This window comes from Haliotis asinina, chromosome 2 (assembly GCF_037392515.1).
Source record: "Haliotis asinina isolate JCU_RB_2024 chromosome 2, JCU_Hal_asi_v2, whole genome shotgun sequence".
Classification (NCBI taxonomy): Eukaryota; Metazoa; Mollusca; class Gastropoda; order Lepetellida; family Haliotidae; genus Haliotis; species Haliotis asinina.
In genome coordinates, this window is record NC_090281.1 from 93126253 (window position 1) to 93147672 (window position 21420).

The window sequence follows — 21420 nt, forward strand, 5'->3', positions numbered from 1 at the left end:
AAAAATATGTCCTACTTATTTTAAAGAAATGTTTTCGAGTTTAAGAGTATATCCAAATCCAGCAGTATCAGTTACAAGTTAGGTTACTACAGGGACGAGAGTGTTGGGAGAGCTGCATGGTGTGGGGTTCATTCTCGTGTGACATTTGCCTCGGTCTTATTGGTGCTGCATGATGCAGCAGAGTTTACTGCTCTACCAAAGTGGACCACGCTATCACAGGAATTAAAAATAACAGTAGATATCCTTTTCAACTGCTAATGACTTGATCATGATGGATCCTTGTACATGGCTGGTGCTGCAGTTACACCAGAGATGTTAGATACAGGATGTGTGTAGTGGCTGTATCGCGGAACACATGGACTCGGTGGGGATAAGCTGCTCCCTATCTTATCTCTCGTAAATTTGTCTGTTTCACATAACCTGCATCAAGTGATAGGATCCGGATGTAAGTTTATGAGCTGCAAGGTGTTTGTGTTAACATTTCATGAACCAAATTAAAAATAAACCTTCCTTAGTTTTTTGTTTTCATACACATGTGAGGTTTAAGTTTCAAAATTATATATTTTAGACTGTCTAGATTTGGAATCCATTTAGCATAGTATTAATTAGAAAAAATTCAGGAAGTGTGTTAATGTAAATAGTTTTGCCCTGATCAGGTGAACAAATATTCCTTTCACAGAAACTGTATCCAGGGAGGACGATAAGTTGTAAGAGCTTTGGTGTAAGGAGTTAATACTTGATGTCAAATGTCTATACCCTTAGGCCATCCTTTTATTCAATGGCCACACATCACCGACCCAGAAACCATTGTGGCACCAAATAAAGCATATAAAGATATATATGGTAATTGTCTGTCCATCTAGACGTGTTCGTCTGGGGTACACAAGAGGGACTTGTATCTCTGTCTGAAGATTATTTGGTGATGTGTCTGATAGCCGTTTATTCACGTCTCATGGTTAATACGTGTGAGGAGTGATGTTCCCTCAGAGAATAGCTGCTACGGCTGAATATGAACATCGACAGGTGCATTAGCCTGTGTGGACATTGTGTGCTGAAAAGATTTGTGCTGGAATCAGTCATGGAGGTAAATACAGCGCCAGTAAGTTTGACGTATGTGTGGACCCAGTCTCTGAAACATCTGTTATATAATGAATTGAGTCAACAAGGAGGTTCTGTGACTGTCAACATTGTGTAGATAGTCCTGGTGAGGGGAAGGGATTACAAGGGTATTGAGGTGACAAGTAGTGTGGTGGGCCAGTGTCACAGATGGGCTGAGGGTGTGTTTGAGGTGGGTAGATCTCAGTGAAGCAGGGTGACGGGACACTGCTGGAGATAGGTCAGTAAAGCAGGGTTCAGGTGACACTGGTCATAGAGTTAGTGATGGAACTATCAACAGACAATTACTGGTGTTAGATGTAGATCTGACAAAAGCAGAATTAGTGGACATTGATCAGTGAGATAATGACAGGACCATCAACAGACAATGACTATTAAATGTAGGTTTGAGAGAGTCTGGTTGAGGGACATTTAGAGCTTTAAGGTTACAGTGAGGGCTGGACTGAAAGGAGAACAATGTGGTTCAGGGATTGTGCGACAGACTAGATGCAGGTCTGAGATGGTTTATAGGGGGCCAATAGCAGGATCTCAAGGTGATGATTTTGAGCCTGTAAGCAGGCATTTTGATTTTGATGCCCCTGGTGGGAGATCGGGGCAATTTGCTCTAGGAGATGCTCACTGTCCAGTTTTGTGAGGGTTTTGTCTCAAAATGTTGGTCAAGATATGTCTTCTGGCAAATGGTTTGTGCTGGTGGGTGGCAAGGAGGCAAAGATGATATGGATTAGGATGCAAAGAGGTGGTGTGTGTGATGCATGGAATTAATTACCAACAACTGTCTTGTATTGGAGGGTCATTAGGGTGGAAGTACCATATGGTAGGAAGGGGTCACTATGTTGTCATTGACAGGATGAGTGACGATAGACTTTTATCACTGTGCATGGCTGGAAGAGGATTAGACTAAGGTAAGCATTAAGGTGACAAAAACCTTGAGTTGTGTTTGACTTGTGTTGTAAGCAGGGTTAAGGAAGAGGACCTCATGGTTTGTGTAACAGAGAAGGGGGTAATTTGCTTGGTGTACGAGAACCATAGACTCAGTGTAACAGTGGATTTGGAGGGGTCCATCGGCTGAGGCCAGTGTCTACTGGACAAGTCTGTGAATAAAGAAAAGTTGCAGTTTAAAGCGTAAGCTATTGAGAAGTGTGCCAGACTTGCCTGGGATCAGATAGTTCTACATGGTGGACCAAGAGGACAGGAAATCCCCACACAGGACGGTTGGATGTGAGTCTGATAGATATGAAGAATGTCAGGACTGTTCAGGACAGGTGGTGTGTGGGAGGAAGGTGTAATTAACTCAGCAGTACAGGTGGTGGTGAAGGAAATGAGGTTTTTAGACAGAATATTTCAGGTCAATATACAAGAGGGACAGTGTAGGGAAGTTGATGGGTATACCTGCTGTAGGAGCTGGTGAGGTACCACATGCCAAGTATGTAGAGTCTCCTATAAGGAGAAAACACGGGTGATATACTCTCTTGACTGCTAGATTAAATGTATGTAGTGGATTTATCACTTTGTCCATTATAATAACCTCAATTACAGGACACTATGCCTAAGTCAGAATTCTTCAACATCCAGACATGGTCAGATTGGGCACCCTATTACACTGTATTTGCTCTCTTCAATATGTAATGTTCTGCTGGTATTTGAGAAAGTGTGGCAAAACATTCATATCACCTCTCATTAATGTCATATGTTGGCTAATTACTTTGTAAGTCTGTTTTGATTATGCCTGCTAATTAACTTAGCAGCAGAAATGGCAGCTTTGAACACAGTCTAGAAATAAGTCAGTCTGCTGGGTTTAGGTGAAAAACATTTTCAAGAGTTCATGTTTTGTTTTGTTTTTGTTAATGGTCTCAGATATTCAGACCACCTCATGCCGTGGTGTATTGGTTAGAGCATCTACACAGAAAGTGGAAGGGTAGGGGTTCAAACCCCCACCACATCAGATGTCAAAATATTGTAAGTGTTGATCCCTGCCTGACGCTTGGCATTAATGGGTACAACAAGGACTGGTGGGTTCAGGGTCATTAAAATGTGTCTGAGTGACGCATTCATGCTTAACTGTGGCATGTTATCTAAGTGACGACTTCTGGTGTAAAGAATATCAAGGGTCATTCTTATTGTTACTTTCTAGTAATGATAGTCAATGAGATTCAGCAGAATGGGGCATTCCTCTGATACCATATTCTGTGTCTGTAAATGACCATGAAAAGTAGCTTGTGATAGTGTGGATTACTCTCTAAACGTCATAGTTCTCCCACTGAGAAGTTCAAGTTATTATACCAGTGAAAAAATGTCTGGAATCGAGTGATGGGGTTTAAACCATGTACCGCCAATCAAACAGTGCTATCATGTCAGCAAGATAGCAAGGTACAGGCGGCATCTGTGGGATGACATTGAATAGAATCAGTGTCAAGTTTGTGTTTAATTTGTTTTAATATATATTGATTTGTTTTGAAACTGGTTCTAATGTATTTGAAGAGGTTAATAAGAAACCTGAAGTAACCCACTGCATGATTCATTATGGTTATGAATTAATTCAATTTGAATCCAAATAAGATTTCATCTGCCTTCAGCTAGCTACCTTTCCTCAGGTTGGTGATCAACTGGGAGTGTTTGATTACCTGAGGTTCACCTGTAATGAGCAGGTGTCACTTCACAAATGGACGATTGACACCTCAGGTGAAACAGGTGTGAAATACACACCAATGTTGGACAGGGATGTAGTGAGATATCGTCTTGATGGATACTATTTGGAGATTCTGGTGCTAATGGGTTTTGAATTTTTTAATTGAAATTGAATTTCACAGGAAAGTGAATCTAGTCCTCAGATATTAAATTGTGGTGGCATTTAACATTGTTTGAATTTTTTATAAGGCAAGATTGAAGTTGTTTGGCTTTTTAATAGGAAATTATTAAATTGATTTTCTTATTCGGTTGCTAGTCTTAAATTTCATTTTATTGCCAAAATATTTTTTTTATTTCAAAATGCATCTGTCTTTGATCAGTGACATGTGGTGACGTCTACAGAGACAAACCCTCCCCACTATATTATCATAGCTTCCATTATTCATATATTGAGAAACTTTCCAACAGCTTTGAAAGCAGGGTTGTGCAGGTATGATGTAAAGGAAATTGTCACTTGACACCACACAACTGTCAGCTCTAAGAAGAAGACATTGCTTTTGATGTCCATCATTTCTTCATTCCGAACTATAAATAAAAGAGCCAATGCTTCATGAATAAATAAGAAGGAAATTATACTTTTCAACTGCCAGTAATCAGAGAAAGCAATGAGGTACAATTTCATTTTCAATTGAAAAATGTAGCTGATATTGTCATTGTGGTCGTAACATCCCAATATACAACTTCAGGACATTCATAATCATGTACAGTTCTGGAAAGCAGGACACTTAACACCTATTAACGCATAGATCTTTTCTTTGCTGTAACAAGCCCCACGAATCAATACTGTTAGTTGTGGGGCTCTGATCTTCGGTTGGATTCGCTGACTTCAAAAGCTCTTGAGTGGCTGGAGCATGGTAAGAGCTATCTTTGAATAGACTATTGCCGTCATCAGGATGCATAATGCTTGATGAAACTGTAAGATGGCCGCTGATTTAAAATGACATACAAGTTTAGATTGAGTTTTTGTGAGCATTTAAAACCAGATATGTTTTTTTAAACCCGAATGGGATGATTTTCCAACCATTTGTAGTTAATGGTTGCTGGACTGAAATTTAATATGCTGGTGTGAGGTTCATGTGCAACTTTCATAGGCGATTTATTTAATGATTAATGAATTTCGAAACAAGTTGTCAAAGTTCTGGTCATAGCGAAGAGAAAATGTTAAGTAACTACATGTATTTATTTACGCATGTCATTTCCGAATGTTTCGTCCACTCAATTCTTTGACTTCTTGTCACTTATGGTATTTTACAACCTTAGATGCATCTGCGTTTTGTTTTTGTCAAAGTTGTGGGTATTATATATCACTTTAGTTTACCCCAAGAACAGTTACATCTCCCAGATGCAGAGATGCGTAGATGCACAGGTACTTGCCTAGAATGTGTCCCTGCTGGAATGCATGGTGGCTCAGTTGAATAGCTACAATTTGTATTATTGCCTCTATTGGGAAAGCTGACATTTGTGATTGTGTGGTTAAAACCCAAGTTTTCTTCTGATTGTATTTGTACACAGTAAACAAAGGAGACCTATATCAGTTGGGGCTCTCTTCCTTCACTCACTCACTCACTCACTCACTCACTCATTCACTCACTGATAAATCTGCAGCCATTACTTTTGGGGTAAATGGCATTTCCAAACTGCATCTTTTATCTGGAAGTATTATCCAGAAAATTAGATGCTTTCTCAAGATAAATTCGTGAAATAGAAGGTCTCCGTAGTTCTTGACATTTTGTAATCTGACATCATGAAAAGAATTAGGATTCTAAAAGCAAGCATGGGGCTAAATGTCAAAGTGTGACTTTATTATAATGGTAGAAAACACTCCCTGCACAGCATGCTGGCAATTGCACAATAATTGAGTTAGCAAGCAACATTAGTTGTCTGGTGACCAGCATCACAGTAGATCTACCCAATACATAGTATTGAGGTCGTCAGAATTACATTACACCAGCTCAGCTTCATTAATTGGTAGCTGACCGATCATGGCTTGCAGGGTCAGTGACTGTAATGGCCAGCAGTCTTCTTGATCAGTGCTTAACGGGCAATAAACAAATGGTACTGGGCTATCAGCTCTAGATTTCATGTGAAATTCAAAACCTTCATCAGAGAGGTAGGACGGTTGCAGTAAGTGCAGACACCCTCATTATCGGATTGCTTCATAACAATGTCATGTGCCATGATTTATTCATATATACATTGATATGATAGGATATGCAAAACGCAGTAAAGAATCCAACTGTCATGGATCTTCACAATGTGGAGGCTGTTAATCTGAAATAAACTGTTCTGCTGTAACAATATTATGAAATAGCCCATGAATTGTGTAAGACTAAAACTTGAGTAATGTAGATAACTCATTTTTTTATGTGGATAATGAGGTGTCATTCTAAATGTGTTGTTTTGCATTAATGAGATGTTTTAATTACACATGTACTATATATACTATGATGGTTAAAGATTGAAAAGCATTTTACGCAATTCTTGCTTTCTTATATTTGACTGAAATGACAACCAAGTTTATTAATACAGTTGCTAAGAAAATCTGTTTAAATATATTAAAGAATGAATTGTGTTTTACACTACTTCTTGTTTGTTCATTCTTATATTTGAGTGGAATAACATCCAAAGATCAGGAAGGTGGCTTAATGACTGGCCAGATATATAATAAGGTATTGTATTGTCTTGTTGGGAACTGTTAGGTGGCTAAATGACTGGCCAGATATATAATAAGGTATTGTATTGTCTTGTTGGGAACTGTTAGGTGGCTAAATGACTGGCCAGATATATAATAAGGTATTGTATTGTCTTGTTGGGAACTGTTAGGTGGCTAAATGACTGGCCAGATATATAATAAGGTATTGTATTGTCTTGTTGGGAACTGTTAGGTAACTTAATGACTAGCCAGATATATAATAAGGTATTGTATTGTCTTGTTGGGAACTGTTAGGTAACTTAATGACTGGCCAGATATATAATAAGGTATTGTATTGTCTTGTTGGGAACTGTTAGGTGGCTTAATGACTGGCTAGAGTGGGGTATTGTCTTGATTGAGAAATGGTAGGAAGGAAAATGACTGGACTGGATCCATCTTTTGCTGTATCAGTGTAGAATATACAAGGACAGAGGCATATTTAGAAATCATAAATAGATATCACCATAAATGTGTGATTGGTAGACATATAATGTAAATTTAGTTAATCTGTATCAAGTGAAGCCTCCTTTGGGAATTTGAGATAAAATAAATTTGCTAAGTTTATTGACTGGTTGCTCTGTTTGGTATCAAACCAGTGCTGCTTAGAAAAATGTGATTGCCTAAAATTTTATGAATTAGAATCTGTGTCTTCTTTATCAGAGCAAGGACTGAAACAAATTGCCCATTAACCTGTCACGCTGTATCTGTAATTGCAATCAGTGACAGTTTGAATGATAAGCAGTCTTACACAAGTAGTGTTTATAGCAGTTTGACTGAACAGCAATGGCAGGAACCTGCCCAGGTGATAATGATAGGGGCTCCGATTGTTACAGATACTCAGATGTATGGCAGTCCACAGTGGTCATTGTTCCGTCTGTGGCTGACCATTGTGTGGACAGGGATGGGGGAGGACTCCAGTAGATATTCCTCATTGTTAGTTCCTCCTTGTTGCCACAAACCTGGCCTGGCTTGAAGATGATGGTAACTTGGATAACTATAGATCAGTGGTTTAACTGCTATTGCAGGAATATCCTGTATAGTGGATTGTTGCTTATTTGGAAAAGATATCTGTTTGCCAGAAGGCGTATTTACTGAAGGATTCTTTGTTGGTTCGTAGTATATTTGTTTTTGATGTGTTAAGATTTTCCTAATGTTTTGCTTCAGATTTCTTTGGACTGTCACTGACAGTCTTTTCTTCAAATTGAATGTTGCTTTTTACATCTGATACTAATGAAGGTTAAAAGTCATTCCTGGAAAGGTTGATTTCGTCATGATGTGTTATTGGATATTTTCTATTCTTTGTCTAGCCAGACTGAAAGACATGCAGCTTGTCATAGCTGTCAGTTACAATCTTCCCCTAATTTACAAAGAGCTCCAAATTACAGCAGTTAATGATTTAAAAGGGTATCCCTCGCCCCAGTGGATTTACGACTCTTTCCCTGCCATTGATAGAGAATAGCATGGTTGGTGGTGACACCTCATCTCAGCATGTGATCTAGATGTAGGCTTGTGTATAGGGACAGTTCCAGGAACTCCCTCCTCCTATCTTCTACCTTCACCCAGGGATTATGGTCATGTTCTATGTACATCTAAAGAGCTGCCAGGTCTACAGAGACTTGATTACTGCTAATCCTGTTTTACTGCTCTGACATCTGAGGGTGTGCATGGCATTACGCTTGTCTGGAGACATGATATCAACACCATTGCATCAGTCTTGATGATAACCATGTGATAAGCTGTTCCTGAATGCTTGTTTTAAACAGTTGTACATGACTTCAAACTCTCAGTTTTTAAATCTTTATTGTATGTCTTCTTTCATTATGACACCATGTCATATATAGGGTGTTCTCAGCTACATACACAGGGACAGGTTTGTGGTGGTGATCATCTGTTGTCAGGAAAATATGTATTTTATTGAAATTCAGGTTGTTATGAAAACGTCAGTGGATGGATTAAGAAACTATTTATAGATATTTGTTATTTAATATTGATAGGTAAATTGAAGTAAAACAACATGCACAAACGGTGTGGATGTAAGATTTGGCCTCTGGTAACAAGGTCAGGTTAAATGGCATGTAGTGAAACTTTCAAGATTATTTCTTTTACACTGGTGTTTGTGCAAATGTGTCACTCGCTTGCTTATTCATTTGCTCATTCATTCTTGTTAAGTCACTATCTCTATAACCCCTTCATGCACTTTTCTTTTCTCATTTGTAGTTTATAGAATATTACTTTTCTACTCTTATATTTAGTTTATAGAATATTACTCTTCTACTCTTATATTTAGTTTATAGAACATTATTCTTCTACTTTCATATTTAGTTTATAGAATATAACTCTTCTACTGTTATATTTAGTTTATAGAATATTACTCTTCTACTCTTATTTGTAGTTAGAATATTACACTGTTTCTTAATACAGTGCTATGCAACTTTATATCTTATCTTCCCCACTTTCTCAGTCTCTTTTTCACTTTCTTTTTCACTCACTCATTCTTTCTGTCATTCCCTCACTGTGATTTCAACTCTGGACATGTGTTTTCTCATGGACACCTAGTGTTTTAACATCTCTGGATATGATGCCACCAACTTTCCACTCTGTCCTCAAGACCACACACTCAGCCTTTCTTGTAACTGAATGATGTGTGGACTTAATATGTGTGTGTCCATGAAGATAGTGTTGCCTACAAGGGCGGAGTGACACAGCCTGCTTACCAGGAATAATATACATGACCTGACTGGATATTGTTATTCCACATTACTGGTGACATTTGATTTTTTATCAGTCACAGCAACACATGTTTTCAGTATAATGTCATTTTGTAGCATGCTGGGTAAATACCATGCCATGTTGGATCTCTAGAAGAAATTAGGTCTGAACATATTCACAAATCGTTTTGATGCAGTATGATTGGATTTCAAAATTATGAGCAGTTTTTCATCTGATGAATGCATTTATCTCCTGAAGTTATTAAATTTCAACTCACAATGTTTTACCTTCTATTATTTCCCTTTGGAACAAACATGATTGATAAGCTCTTCAGATTTTCTTTTGCCAGTTGTAAGGATGTAGAATTGATGACTTCATTTTGCAGGCTAAGTTCACATATTATGGTAGTCACTGGAGGACCTTGTGCGTTTATTACCAGAGGCAATGGGTTTATTTCCTGGCAGAATTCCCATAGGAATAACTGCCCTTGCTTGAAGTGTCTGCTAGATGACATTACAAGTATGTGTTTTGTCCAAAATACATTGTCATACTGATAGTTGCTCCACAAACACTCATAAACAAATCTTTACTGTCATGGGAGAAAATGAAGACGCAGATCGCAAGATTTAATCATAGCTTTAAAGAATTACTTGTGTCAGAAAACTAGATTGTTTCTTAGAAAGATTGAGGTCTATATGCAATATTTCACCCAAGTGACTGTTATGTACTGAAAGAACACAAGTGAAATAAACTTTAGAACTTTCTAAACTTTTCAGATAAGTTGTTGATAAGTTTCAAAAGACACAAAATGAGAATATATTTCATCCAAATTAATTCTTCCTGACTTCAGTTCCTAGACACTTATGACCAGTGTCTTATATCTGGAATGTACCTGTTGCTGACCTCTCAGATTGAGAGATAACTGATCTTAGTGGATTGTCATATCTCATGTGGAACCCAGTTTGGGATGGGGAAATATTGTTCTGCAAAATTATAACTAGACTTTTTTGCTGTTTTCCTTAAAGCTATTTTTTTTCCAGGCTTGGTTATGTTTCCTGTCATTGTTGCTTAGGGACAGGTCCCACAGATAGATGGGAAGCATGTATCTTTGAAACAAGGCTAGTATACACTGACTGTGAGGTCACTGTGAAGAAACTGTTGTAATAAGCTACGTGAGGAAAGATTTTAGAAGAGATTTATTCCATTTCAGCAATATTCTGTCAATAGGAGGGAAATAGACTTCACACACTGTTGGAATTAAAGTTGGTGTTAAAAACTAATATTTATGTATGCCCTCTTACCAACCTTGGATATCACTGACGGAACTAAAAAGGGTTATATAACCGATGTTCATTAAGGAATTAAAACAAATGACAATTTTTGGTCTTTGTGATGAGATGAATGTCATGTTCATTTTGGTGATAGTTGGAAGTTTCCATGTAGAAGGTGAAGTTGACAGAGGCAGTTTTTAGATTACCAGCTGCCTACAATCAGCAAATGATATGGCATGGAGATCATCATTTTGTGGAATTCTTCATCACAATGTCCACTCTGGGAAGGTCAGGGTTCCTTATGCCTTGTTTGTGTTTCCTGAAGAAATATCTGATTGCAGTGTCATTTGTGGGAGGGCTGGACATTGACCGTTGGGATGACCATCTCCCTTTACCACTTATCTCCCTTGGTATGATAACACATTCACTAGTTCTTCTATATTGCATGTAGTATTCAAAGTGGGAAAGTAGCCCAGTGGCTGCTTCACTTGTCATGGCCTTATTTTATGACATTTATTGAGCCCTCACAGTGAAATGCCTGTAATATTGTTTGGAGTGCTATGACAAGAAATCTGTGACAAAGGCTTTTCATTAGACTGACAAGCTGTTCTATTACTGAAGATCTGTTAAAAACTCACATGAGGCCTTAATCTACAGCTAGTGTATATGCTAATGATAGTTTGCTTCATTTTTGTACCATGATTTTCATGTACCAGACTTAAACCAGTTTCCTGCACTCTCTCAGTAAAGTACTGTGGTTACCACAAACACACTCAGTCGTGGGTAGAATGCTGCCAACAGAGTTTTTCTTGATTACACAGCCTGTTTTTGGAGCTGTAGACGGACGTATTGATCCGAGTTCTATATTGTCAGATCTATCATGGTGATTCATGGGTAATTCATGAGTCGATGGCAGCGTTTGATTATGTAATAGCAAGCCAAAGAGGTGGGTTGGACCGTCGTCACACGTGAATGTTTTTCTGTTACAAAAGCTGCTTTTGTTTGGTGTTCTTTTGTTAACAAATAACCTGCTAACAACCCTCGCCTGTCATTGTTGCTGGCTACTGACACCAGTAAGTTAATGGCATGTAAAATGATACAGTTAAGTGTTTGTCGACAGTTCACGATTTGTCATCCTTTAAGATGATGCTGTACATCAGTAACTGGGTATTGATGCAACATTGATTACAGTCTGAAAAAAAATTGTTGCTTTTTAATGTGGCCATGCTTCAGTTACTGGGTAATTAAAATGTTGAAATCATCAGCGAAGTGAATTCTTAAAGGGACAAATAAACCACATGACACCACACATGTCCAGATCACGTCATAATGTTTTGTCAATAACCAGGAAAATGCTCTGACAAGTGTTTCTAATGAGTCTGTAGATGAAACATGGAACCGCTGCAGCCAAAATCTCACTGGTCAGAGAGCAAAGAAGAGTGACTTTTGAAGTCTGATTGCAATATTGACTCTCATAATTTGAGTGAATCATAATTCATTTCATTTTTTTATCTGAGTTTTTAATGTTTGATTACAGTGAGATGAAGTGACCACTGCATATGCGGGATGGACCGTATCAAGCAACAACCGCGGAATCAGCGGCGCACTCGCATGAAAAATCGCGGAAGTCAAACATGTAGCTCCTCTGATGAAGACTTCCACTCAGACGATAATCTGCGTCCTTACGAAGAAGTCAAGATTGCCCACCACGATAAAAAATTAGCGGGACTAGGTAAGTTGGAAATTTCAGAACTTGGCATGTGATCTTCTTTATTCACTGACACTTTGTCACTTAACAGCACTGAGGCAGTGGTCTTGGAGCATCGAGAACTGTCTTGACTCTGTTGTCACCTAACAGCACTGAGGTAGAAGTCATGGAACATCCTGAACACCAGGTGTTGAGTTCTGGTATCAGTTTCATCCTGGTTCAGTTAGAGGAGCCAATGTTTTGTCTTATCTTGCACCAGTATGTCGTTAACTATTTAATATCTCCTGGGTTATGCAATCAGTTTTGTGATGTTGTATGTTCAGTTGGGCAATGCTATATAGTGATGTTGTGGGGCCAGTAAAGTGGTGTTTTTAGTCAATTTGGTGATGTTGCAGATCAAGTTGGATCATGTTTTATAGCCAATTTGCAATGTTGTGTATCCAGTTAAACAGTGTTTGAAGTCAGTATGGTGGTGTTAAGTATGGTAATGTTGAACAGACACATATTGATGTCATTCATTTTGTTTGCTTAAGTTATATTGTGATTTAGGTGATCTTAAGTATCTAGTTGAGCAGTGTTTATGGTAAGTTTGGTGATGATATACATTTAGTTAGGCAATATTATTTAGCAATTTAGGTGATAAAGCTTAGCAATGGTTATCGTCACTTCAGTGATATTATGGTTAACTGAGGCAGTGTTGCATAGCTGTCTGGGTGATGTTATATAGTCAGCTGGATTGTGATGATACATGTACCCAGTTTAGGTGATGTTTAGCAGTGTCCATCGTCACCTCAGTGATATTATGGTTAACTGAGGCAGTGTTACATAGCTGTCTGGGTGATGTTGTATAGTCAGCTGGATTGTGATGTTATATGTACCAAGTTAGGTGATGTTTTATAACCAGTTTGAGTATGTTTATAATCAGAAGGGGAATGTTAATGGTAAGCTGGATATTGAATACATCTTCTGTCTCGTTCTTCATCTTGGACATCATCCAAGAGGAATATCGTTCTGTTAATGTTCATATTTTTGGTGGATATTGAGCACCAATGCAAAACATTAATAACGATGGCACAGCATTGCCGTCTGTTGGCTGGACGTGGTGGTTACAGCTTGGTTACAGCTCCAGCTTGATTACAAGGATGAGGAATGTTGCTAGGTACAGTGTAATAAAGTGTTGTGGATACCACACTAAAACACACATGCAATCCACGGCCAGGAGATGCTGCTCTCATTAAAGGGGCAAATTGCTCTCTGTCCAGGAATTATGGAAAAGGCCACCAGTGCGGTGTGATTTCTTAGGACCACCTGTTTGTCAACCTCACTTGTAGTGGATTAATGGAATTCAGTACTGCAATTCTTGTATTCAAATCATCTCTGAATTGTCCCACTTTCTGGACATTTTGACTTACTTTAGATATTTTTCATGTGCCATTTTGATGGAAGTAACTTTAATTATGTGGGAATTAGTAATCAGTATGGGGAATATGATCAATGTACAAACTGATAGCCTTGTGGGTGATGGTTTCACAGTTGATCAAGATTGGATGTTTCAAAGGGAACAAATCACAAACACACTTGCTGGAAAGGAGGAAATGCTTCCTTTGAAATGTGTATTTTGTTCCGCTGTTCCTGTTTTCAGTAAGATTCGACAAGTGTTTGTGAAAATTGATTCATCACTGCAATACATTGGAAAAGAGGGCATCATTTCGTTGGTTTGTCAAAATGAGGATTGAATTCCTGCAATGGTTCTTTTATGATTCTGAATGATGTATTGGCCAAAGACAAATAAGATGAAAAAAGACTGTCAGCGTACCTTGACTTAAGAATCAATGTAACTATATTGGGTTTGGGTAAGCTGGATGTATGTACAGTTGCCAGCCATGAGAGGGATAGGCACCTCCCTTACAAATCTCTACAGAAGCCTCCATTCCCCAACAGCCGAACTGTACCAAGTAGATTGTTTTGGAACAGTTGCCAGGGTTAGTTTGTTTTGAGTACTACAAGAAAAGTATTATTTTCACCATTCTGTCGTCCTTTGAGGCATGGAAGCGAACCAGGGCAATGATGGGTTCTGTTGATTCATTATTATTTCACAGAAAGTAAGCAGGTTTTTCCTCTTGGGATTTGGGAATATATTCACCGTTATTGTTCAATTTCACATTACACAAGGGCATTGAGATCCAGAATACATTAATCGCTGATGGTAGTTTGAAAAACTGGCCAGCAGAATCCATCTCCTCATTGTTACTTTGTCAGTCACAGACCTGGGGATGATTGTTCCTTATGTAAACACACCTCAGGTTATGTTTCATTATGTCCTGGGGTCTCTGTGGAAATATATTGTGTAGGGGTCATGTGACATCGCAGCAGAGATTTTATTGGTGAAGTCAGAAAAAATGGATCATGAATTGTTGTCAGCTTTTCTTTCTAGAATCATCCCATTGTATACCATTATTAAAATAACTGTATGCGCATATTATAGATGTAATAAAATTCACTATAGTTCTTTTTGTAACATAAACATAGCCATGGTTCTCTGCCTAGTCCATCATGGTGGTATTCACAAATAGAAATCTAGGCAATATTTAATTTATGACTTTTCATGATTTTGTATCACCTGATCCCGAGTCCACCCTGAATGTTAAATTTACATAATAGAGCATCTGCTACATTCTACTTCCCTGTCTAACACAGTACAGTAGTAAACACATTTTCATTTTCATTATCTTTAAATAATCCACATGTTATTGAACAAGGTATACTTTCTGTTATAGATATGGAATATTCTAAATATCTAACACATTATGACTAAATATTGTTGTACTTTATAGAATATTGCTAATGCTTTCTTTGTGGAATGCTATGCAGTAAATATCTTACCTTGTGAATACAATTATTATTTGAATGACATGCTCCAATTTTGGCCGCCTTTTGCATCAAATGCCATCTGAGAGAATGTGATTACCAAAGGATCTTTAAAAAGGATGGCGACATGTTCAGAAACACATGATATTTGCCTATGATTCTTTGCTTTGATGATTAAAATTCACACTACAGGCATGACAGAACAAGTTAGGATGATGGCCAGCAGAGTGTCTGCTTACTTGTCAGGCATTCCTATTGGTTGACAGTGGCTCCTGTGATTTAAGCTTGGGTGTGATTGGTTAGTAATGGGACACTTTTTGGTGGAGTTAAGCTAGTTAAGCGGGATTGGTATTTCTAGGCATGTCTTGAATTAGTGCACTTGAAATCTTTATCTTTTTGTTCTGCTAGTAAAAAATCACAAAGTTGTTTTAGCTGTGAAAATAAATGGAAAAGTTCAATCCTGTGGGAAATTTAAATGCCTGTTTTCACTCAGGTTGAAATTTCAATTTAAATTTGGAAAACAAAAACCAGTTTCCCCCAAACCAGAAGGTTTACTGACTTTCGAAGTGCATGATTAGACTGAAAAGGTTTCTGCATGAAGTTATCCACACAATTAAAAAGCAAGTATTGTTTGAAGTGAGTGAATATGCTTTAACAGTGCTTTTAGCAATTGTCATGGAAAAGTAACATCGGAAATGGTCTTCAGATATTGAGCCTTTGTTGGGAACTGAACCCTTGGGTATGACCGGCAAACTTTTTGACATTCGTCCTACCCCACCGCCAATTTGGAACCAGCAGGCAAACATATCATCAAAACTATAATCATAATATTTTCTAAATTCTTCGTTGGGAATTTGTGTTGGGAACGTAGATATTCAGAACTTGTAAAAAATCCGGAAGTCTGTCCAGACGTTTCCTGTTTTGTATATCCTTATTTTAAAAGGTTCTGATTAAAGTTTCAGATTTGTAGGTTTGAATAATAGATATACAAATAGTTTTGATTGAAGCAAGATGAATTAACTGGAATTAAGAAATTTTCAGATAAAATACCATGTTTGCATAAATGATCAGTTTGTTTACACAGTTTTCCATGAATTGTATTACTTCAATAAACTGCATTAATTTAGTCATTTCCTTGACTTAAATTAGATCAAATAAATTTGTATAATTGAATGACAATTGGAGAATTTCACAAGTGAGTGTGTTACAAGTTGAAATATGTGAAGTCTTTCATTTGCAGTGATCTAGTGACTAAGGTTTAAATGACCGTATCTTTACTGGCTGCTCAAACTCATCAATTGATGGAATCTGTTTTTCTTGTCCAAATGATGAAGAAACGGTGACACAGTGATGAATACTCCATGCCCCATGCTGGTTAGCTGGTTTCAAACAAACGTGACCCTTCAACCAACTGACGATTTGTTATAGAGAATTCCAATGTTGAGCAGGATTGAAATCTCACAATGTCTCCCTGAACACAGGGGACACAACAAACGAATTGGCATCAGGCAAACTCTGATTGGAACATATTTCTGATGTGGCGTCTTCCATCGCTGCTTCAAGAAGTGTTCTGGGTACAGGAAACGAAGTGGTTAGGAGCAGTAATCTGCTAGGAATGCTGACATGCAAGCAGATTCTTCCATATTGTTCTGACTAAATCTGTTTCGCTGGTACTTGTCCATTTTAGGCCAGGATATCAGACCATTTCCTAACCACGTTTTTTCATCAGTCATTCAATCATTGCCCCTCAGGGGAAAAATATTTCCATTGCGTGCTGCACTAGATGAGACTGGGGCTTGGAATGACATAGCTTTTAATTTTGATTTTGGAGTTTATAGCAGTGGATTGTTTGATTTATTGAAGTTTTTAGATGTATGGTAGATGCAGGGACAGTAGTAATGTGAAGGATCCGAGGGTAACAGCTGGAGGCAGCACGAAAAAATGGCAAGGTCTGTACGAGGGGCCTTCAGACGAGTACAATATAAGTGGACATATTGATAATATTCATGAAAACAAAGCATTTCGGCATCAAAATGAGCTTCATGAAATACTGAAAAACAAATTGGAGGTGCACAGATTTATGGGTATAAGACAAGTACAGTGGGCTTGAGGTTGTATTACATCTCAGTGGGGGCATCATGAGCACTGGCACCTTAGCTATAAACCAGGCTTTAGTCTGCACGAGTGCAATCAGCTCCCCCAACACATAGACAAGTACATTGTTTGTGAAGTAACCTTGTACATGTCATCCTTGCTGAAAACAGACACGACATCCTGGTATGTTCTACTGCCCAGTAAGCCCAGTCCATGTCATGGAACCTGACTGATGATAACACTGAGGGAATCACTGGACAAGCCCATAAAAAGTTTGCTGCATTTTAAAATCTTTTCATAAAAGTAGACATAATTGAATTCACATTAATGGGTTTAACCTTTCATAACCGAGAAAGGATATTAATTTTGTTGAAACTTTGTTTGTATTCCAGTCTTTAGATGACTGATGTCTATTTAGGGGTCATGATTGGTATTTCTTTTCTGCTCTCTCATTACACATCAAGATTATGTTCACATGGGTTGTCTCATTTTCCCAACATTTTGTTTAAATGTACACAATGAGAAAGCAAAGACCTCTGGGGTTCTGTGTTTGTGCAGTGTGTATGATGGTGGTAATAAATCTGATCAGTACAGAATCTGATGTTGTGCTGACGAGTATACAGCATATATTTAAGCATGTTTTGAGATAGGAATATATAATAACATTATAATAACATTCCCACTTAATTGTGAATGCAAATTTTCTTTAAACCGTGTCAACACTATGCAATTACTAAGACATTTGTTGTATGTCTTGTGACTGAAATACCTCGTTCCTCTTACTCAATTTCATCTCTGATTACATTGAACATTTATGTCAACTTTTCACATAGTTTTATCTTTCTGTGAATGGCAGACAATTAAGTTTTCTAACATATGGAAGGGAAATAATAGAACTCCCTTAAAGAGTCCTACTGGATAATGGTTTCACAATGACCAACATTCACTTGTCGTCATTGATTGATATTTTCCTGACAACATCATTTGGTTATTGTTCTTTAGTGGTAAATGAAATCTCAAATATATTTGCTGGTTTTGAGTACACACTCATTCTCCTTCACTGTCTAATGCATCTATTGAACCTGTGCAATGCTATGTGTGTGTTGTTAGGTAATTTTGTAGTGTACAGAACTTTTCACTTTGGCTTTCTAATAGGATTCGGACATAAACTGTAGACAGTAGCTTACCACTACCATGTGGGTTTGAGGACTAACATATCTAAGAGAATGGACTAGTGCATGTAAATTCTAATTTGGTCCAATGAAAATAAATGCCATTTGACTGTTAATAAGTTGTAAATGTGAGGTTTAGTGTTGACTTGGGCCCGAGGTCTTGCTTTAGATCACACGTGGGATCGTAGGCCACATTCAGTGTTTCAATACAGACTTGGGCCCGGAAATTCAGACCAATTGTACATGATATTTCAATTGCTGTGGCATACATCGGTTTTGAAATAGATAATTATGCTCTTCCCCAATAGGAAGTGTTTCAGGTTTAGTGTGCTATTTTCTACAGGTATGTATGAGGACAATTATCTCAAATTCATCTCAGGTTCACAGGCAAGTGTCACTCATTGTGGGAAATCCGGCCATGGAAACTGACATTGGTGCTCTGCTTGTGTCAACAGTTGCAAGTGTAATTTAGAACTTTAGAGGTGAAATTAACATGGTTGGCTGTTTATTTCACAAAGGGAAATTGCCCATGGGTTGAGGTGAAAATAACTGCCTTCCTACCTGAGGGGCCATTTAGTGAACATGGACTTTATTGGTAAATTACTCATGATTCTATAGCATTTGCCTGATCTGGTTATGACACATTCTGTGTGTCATCAAAAACACCATTTATTTCAATAACTTAGTTTCCAGGATTTGTAACAAGAAGAGGAAGGAGGTTGGTTGTGAAGGAGAATGTTGAAGTTTTTTGTTTAATATTCCAGTCATTTTAGGATATTATTTGAGGAAAGTTGTTTCACTGTAATGAAAAAAACTGATTTCACGTCAGGAACATAATTATTAGTTGTCAGGAAAAGCATAGTAACAGTAAGTTCATGTTGAAATATGTGTGTGGTGGAAAGGAATTTTAAGAATCTTCCAAAGTTAGTAATTTATTATTTATGAATATGGAATATATTTAATCAAATGTAGTTTGTGTTTAGTAAATCATGATTTCAATTTGTAGTTAAATTTCACAGTTCAGTGATAAATACATATTTAGAAATAATGTGAATGAGGAAATGTTTGAGCTATTTTTCAGCTGGTAAACCTGCTAGCATAGGCCTAGTCAGTATGGCTGTATACTGTTTGTACTCATGTGTACACAGATGTTAGATTTCAGTTAATGTACGCCTCAGTAATTGTGATCAGTTCATCCTGTAGTTACTTGCTCAAGTTGATGGACACAAATACTAGTTAGTTGTCAGTGATGAACAAAAATAGGCAATTTAGTCCGTAGACCTAGGTTTAGGCAAAGGTTGATGGTGTAATGGGCACTGGCCTGGTAGTCTCTACACCTGCAGTGAAACAGAGGTACCCTTGATGCTTGTCACATTCCTAGATATAATTATCACCAGCCGGAGGCTTGACAACACCAACAAGTGTTACCAGGTGATTTAGGGGAACAATCCACTATTGTAAGGGCGTGTAACTCTGACTTTCAACATTTGGTAGTACTTTCCTTCCAACACTTAACACTTCAAACACTTGAATAAACTTGGAATCGGCAGATGTCACAGTCATATCTTGTGTTCAGCTATTTGAAGAGAATCAGGATTTGTATTAATCTCTTCTAATGTTTTTCAAGATTTCATGTATTTTCGAAATTGGTTTGATGTCAAAGACCATGTTAATAAAGTGTCAAAATATGTAATTAGGTTTATGATTACATTAACACAACAACCACTTGAAAACTACCACAACACTCATATGTAGTGTGCATAATCACCAATAGATGAACGAGGCATTTCATTCAGTTGGACATACATCTTCTCGTCGAACAAGTGATATATCTGTAAACGTAATATCACCAAATGTTCGACCCCATGATTGGTAATGTCTGCAAACTTTGGCTCATTAAAGACATTTATAGGTTTCTGATTAGCATCATTTAGCTGGAGTTGCAATACTGTCACTCAGTTCATGGTGCAGCCTATGTTTTTCTGAAGAAAAGTTCTGGTTTCAGCTTCTGTGACTATTTGATTACAAGATATTTCAGCAGTGTTTTGTAACATGGCACCTTGTCTTTGAAGGATCTTTGAGAGTCTGATTACTTCAGTATGAAATGTGTTTCCTTGTTGTTTTTGTTGGTTCTTTTCTCAAAATAAGACAGCATCGTTTATCATGCAATGAAATCAAATAAAAATATCTGAAATGCCATCCATAAGAGATTCCAGATTCTGCCATTATTAGTTTGCCAAGATTTTTTTAAGGTTTATGTAGAAAGATATGTTTTCTAATATCTTTAAAAGTAACAAACACAGGAGATTTAAGGCCATTTTTCCGCTGTTAGAAATATCTGACCATAAATGTATACATGGTTTAGATGTCTGTAAACATGTTGATCAATTATGTTTCATTTGTATGTCCTTAAAAAACCTTTTACATTTGTGTCTGCTTATGATAGGAAAGTGTTGTTGTTTCTTTGCATTATTATTATTACAAGTCACAGAAAAATAATATTCAGAGACCATTACACCTGCACAATGTCAAAAGATAAACAATCATAAAAACCAGAAGAATACAATTAGGTTAAGTGTTTGGGGAACTGCCCCTAAAATGACTGAAAAACTTAATAAGGGCTGGTTTGGAGACATACATTGTTTGCTTAAGCAGTTGAGGTTTGAATTGAGAGCATAAGAGGGGACATATTCCTCAAGGCTTTCAATAGCTCAAGTTTTTTTAAGAATCTCGAATGAAGGGCCCCTGCCTACAGGCTTGTAACAACTTATTAAGGTCCAGGAGAGTACTTGTTAAGGCTAAATGTCAGTAACAACTTGACAGGCTGGCACAAAAAGGGCTAAAGAAACCTGTCTTAAGAGTCAGGTTGATAAAAGGGGCTATTTACTTTTAATATATTGTGCAGGAAAGCTTCATGCAGCTATGAGAGGTAAGAGCCATGAATAAGTTTGCTTTTGAATTTTGGAGTGCATTTTAGGAAATGTGTTTCTCACAGAAAATTCATGTGAATTTTGTTCATCAAAGGTGGTTGAATGTAACCAGCAAAGATGGTTAAATGATTCATGGTGGGTTATGTCACTGTTCAAACTTTATGAAGGAGTGTTA

At 37.5% G+C, this 21420-nt stretch overlaps 1 protein-coding gene across 10 annotated transcripts in view; it reads left to right on the forward strand.

Moving 5' to 3' along the window:
* LOC137274609 (teneurin-m-like) overlaps nucleotides 1–21420 on the forward strand; it is a 303728-nt gene that overhangs the window by 178356 nt on the left and 103952 nt on the right. For 8 of the 10 annotated variants that reach the window (XM_067807889.1, XM_067807897.1, XM_067807898.1 and 5 more), the window contains one exon: nucleotides 12011–12201. In XM_067807889.1, coding sequence (XP_067663990.1) covers nucleotides 12040–12201 — 162 coding nt within the window. In that variant the 5' untranslated portion in view covers nucleotides 12011–12039. Of the gene's footprint in view, nucleotides 1–12010; nucleotides 12206–21420 lie in introns of all 10 variants that reach the window. The other 2 variants (XM_067807895.1, XM_067807900.1) reach the window with 1 other exon arrangement.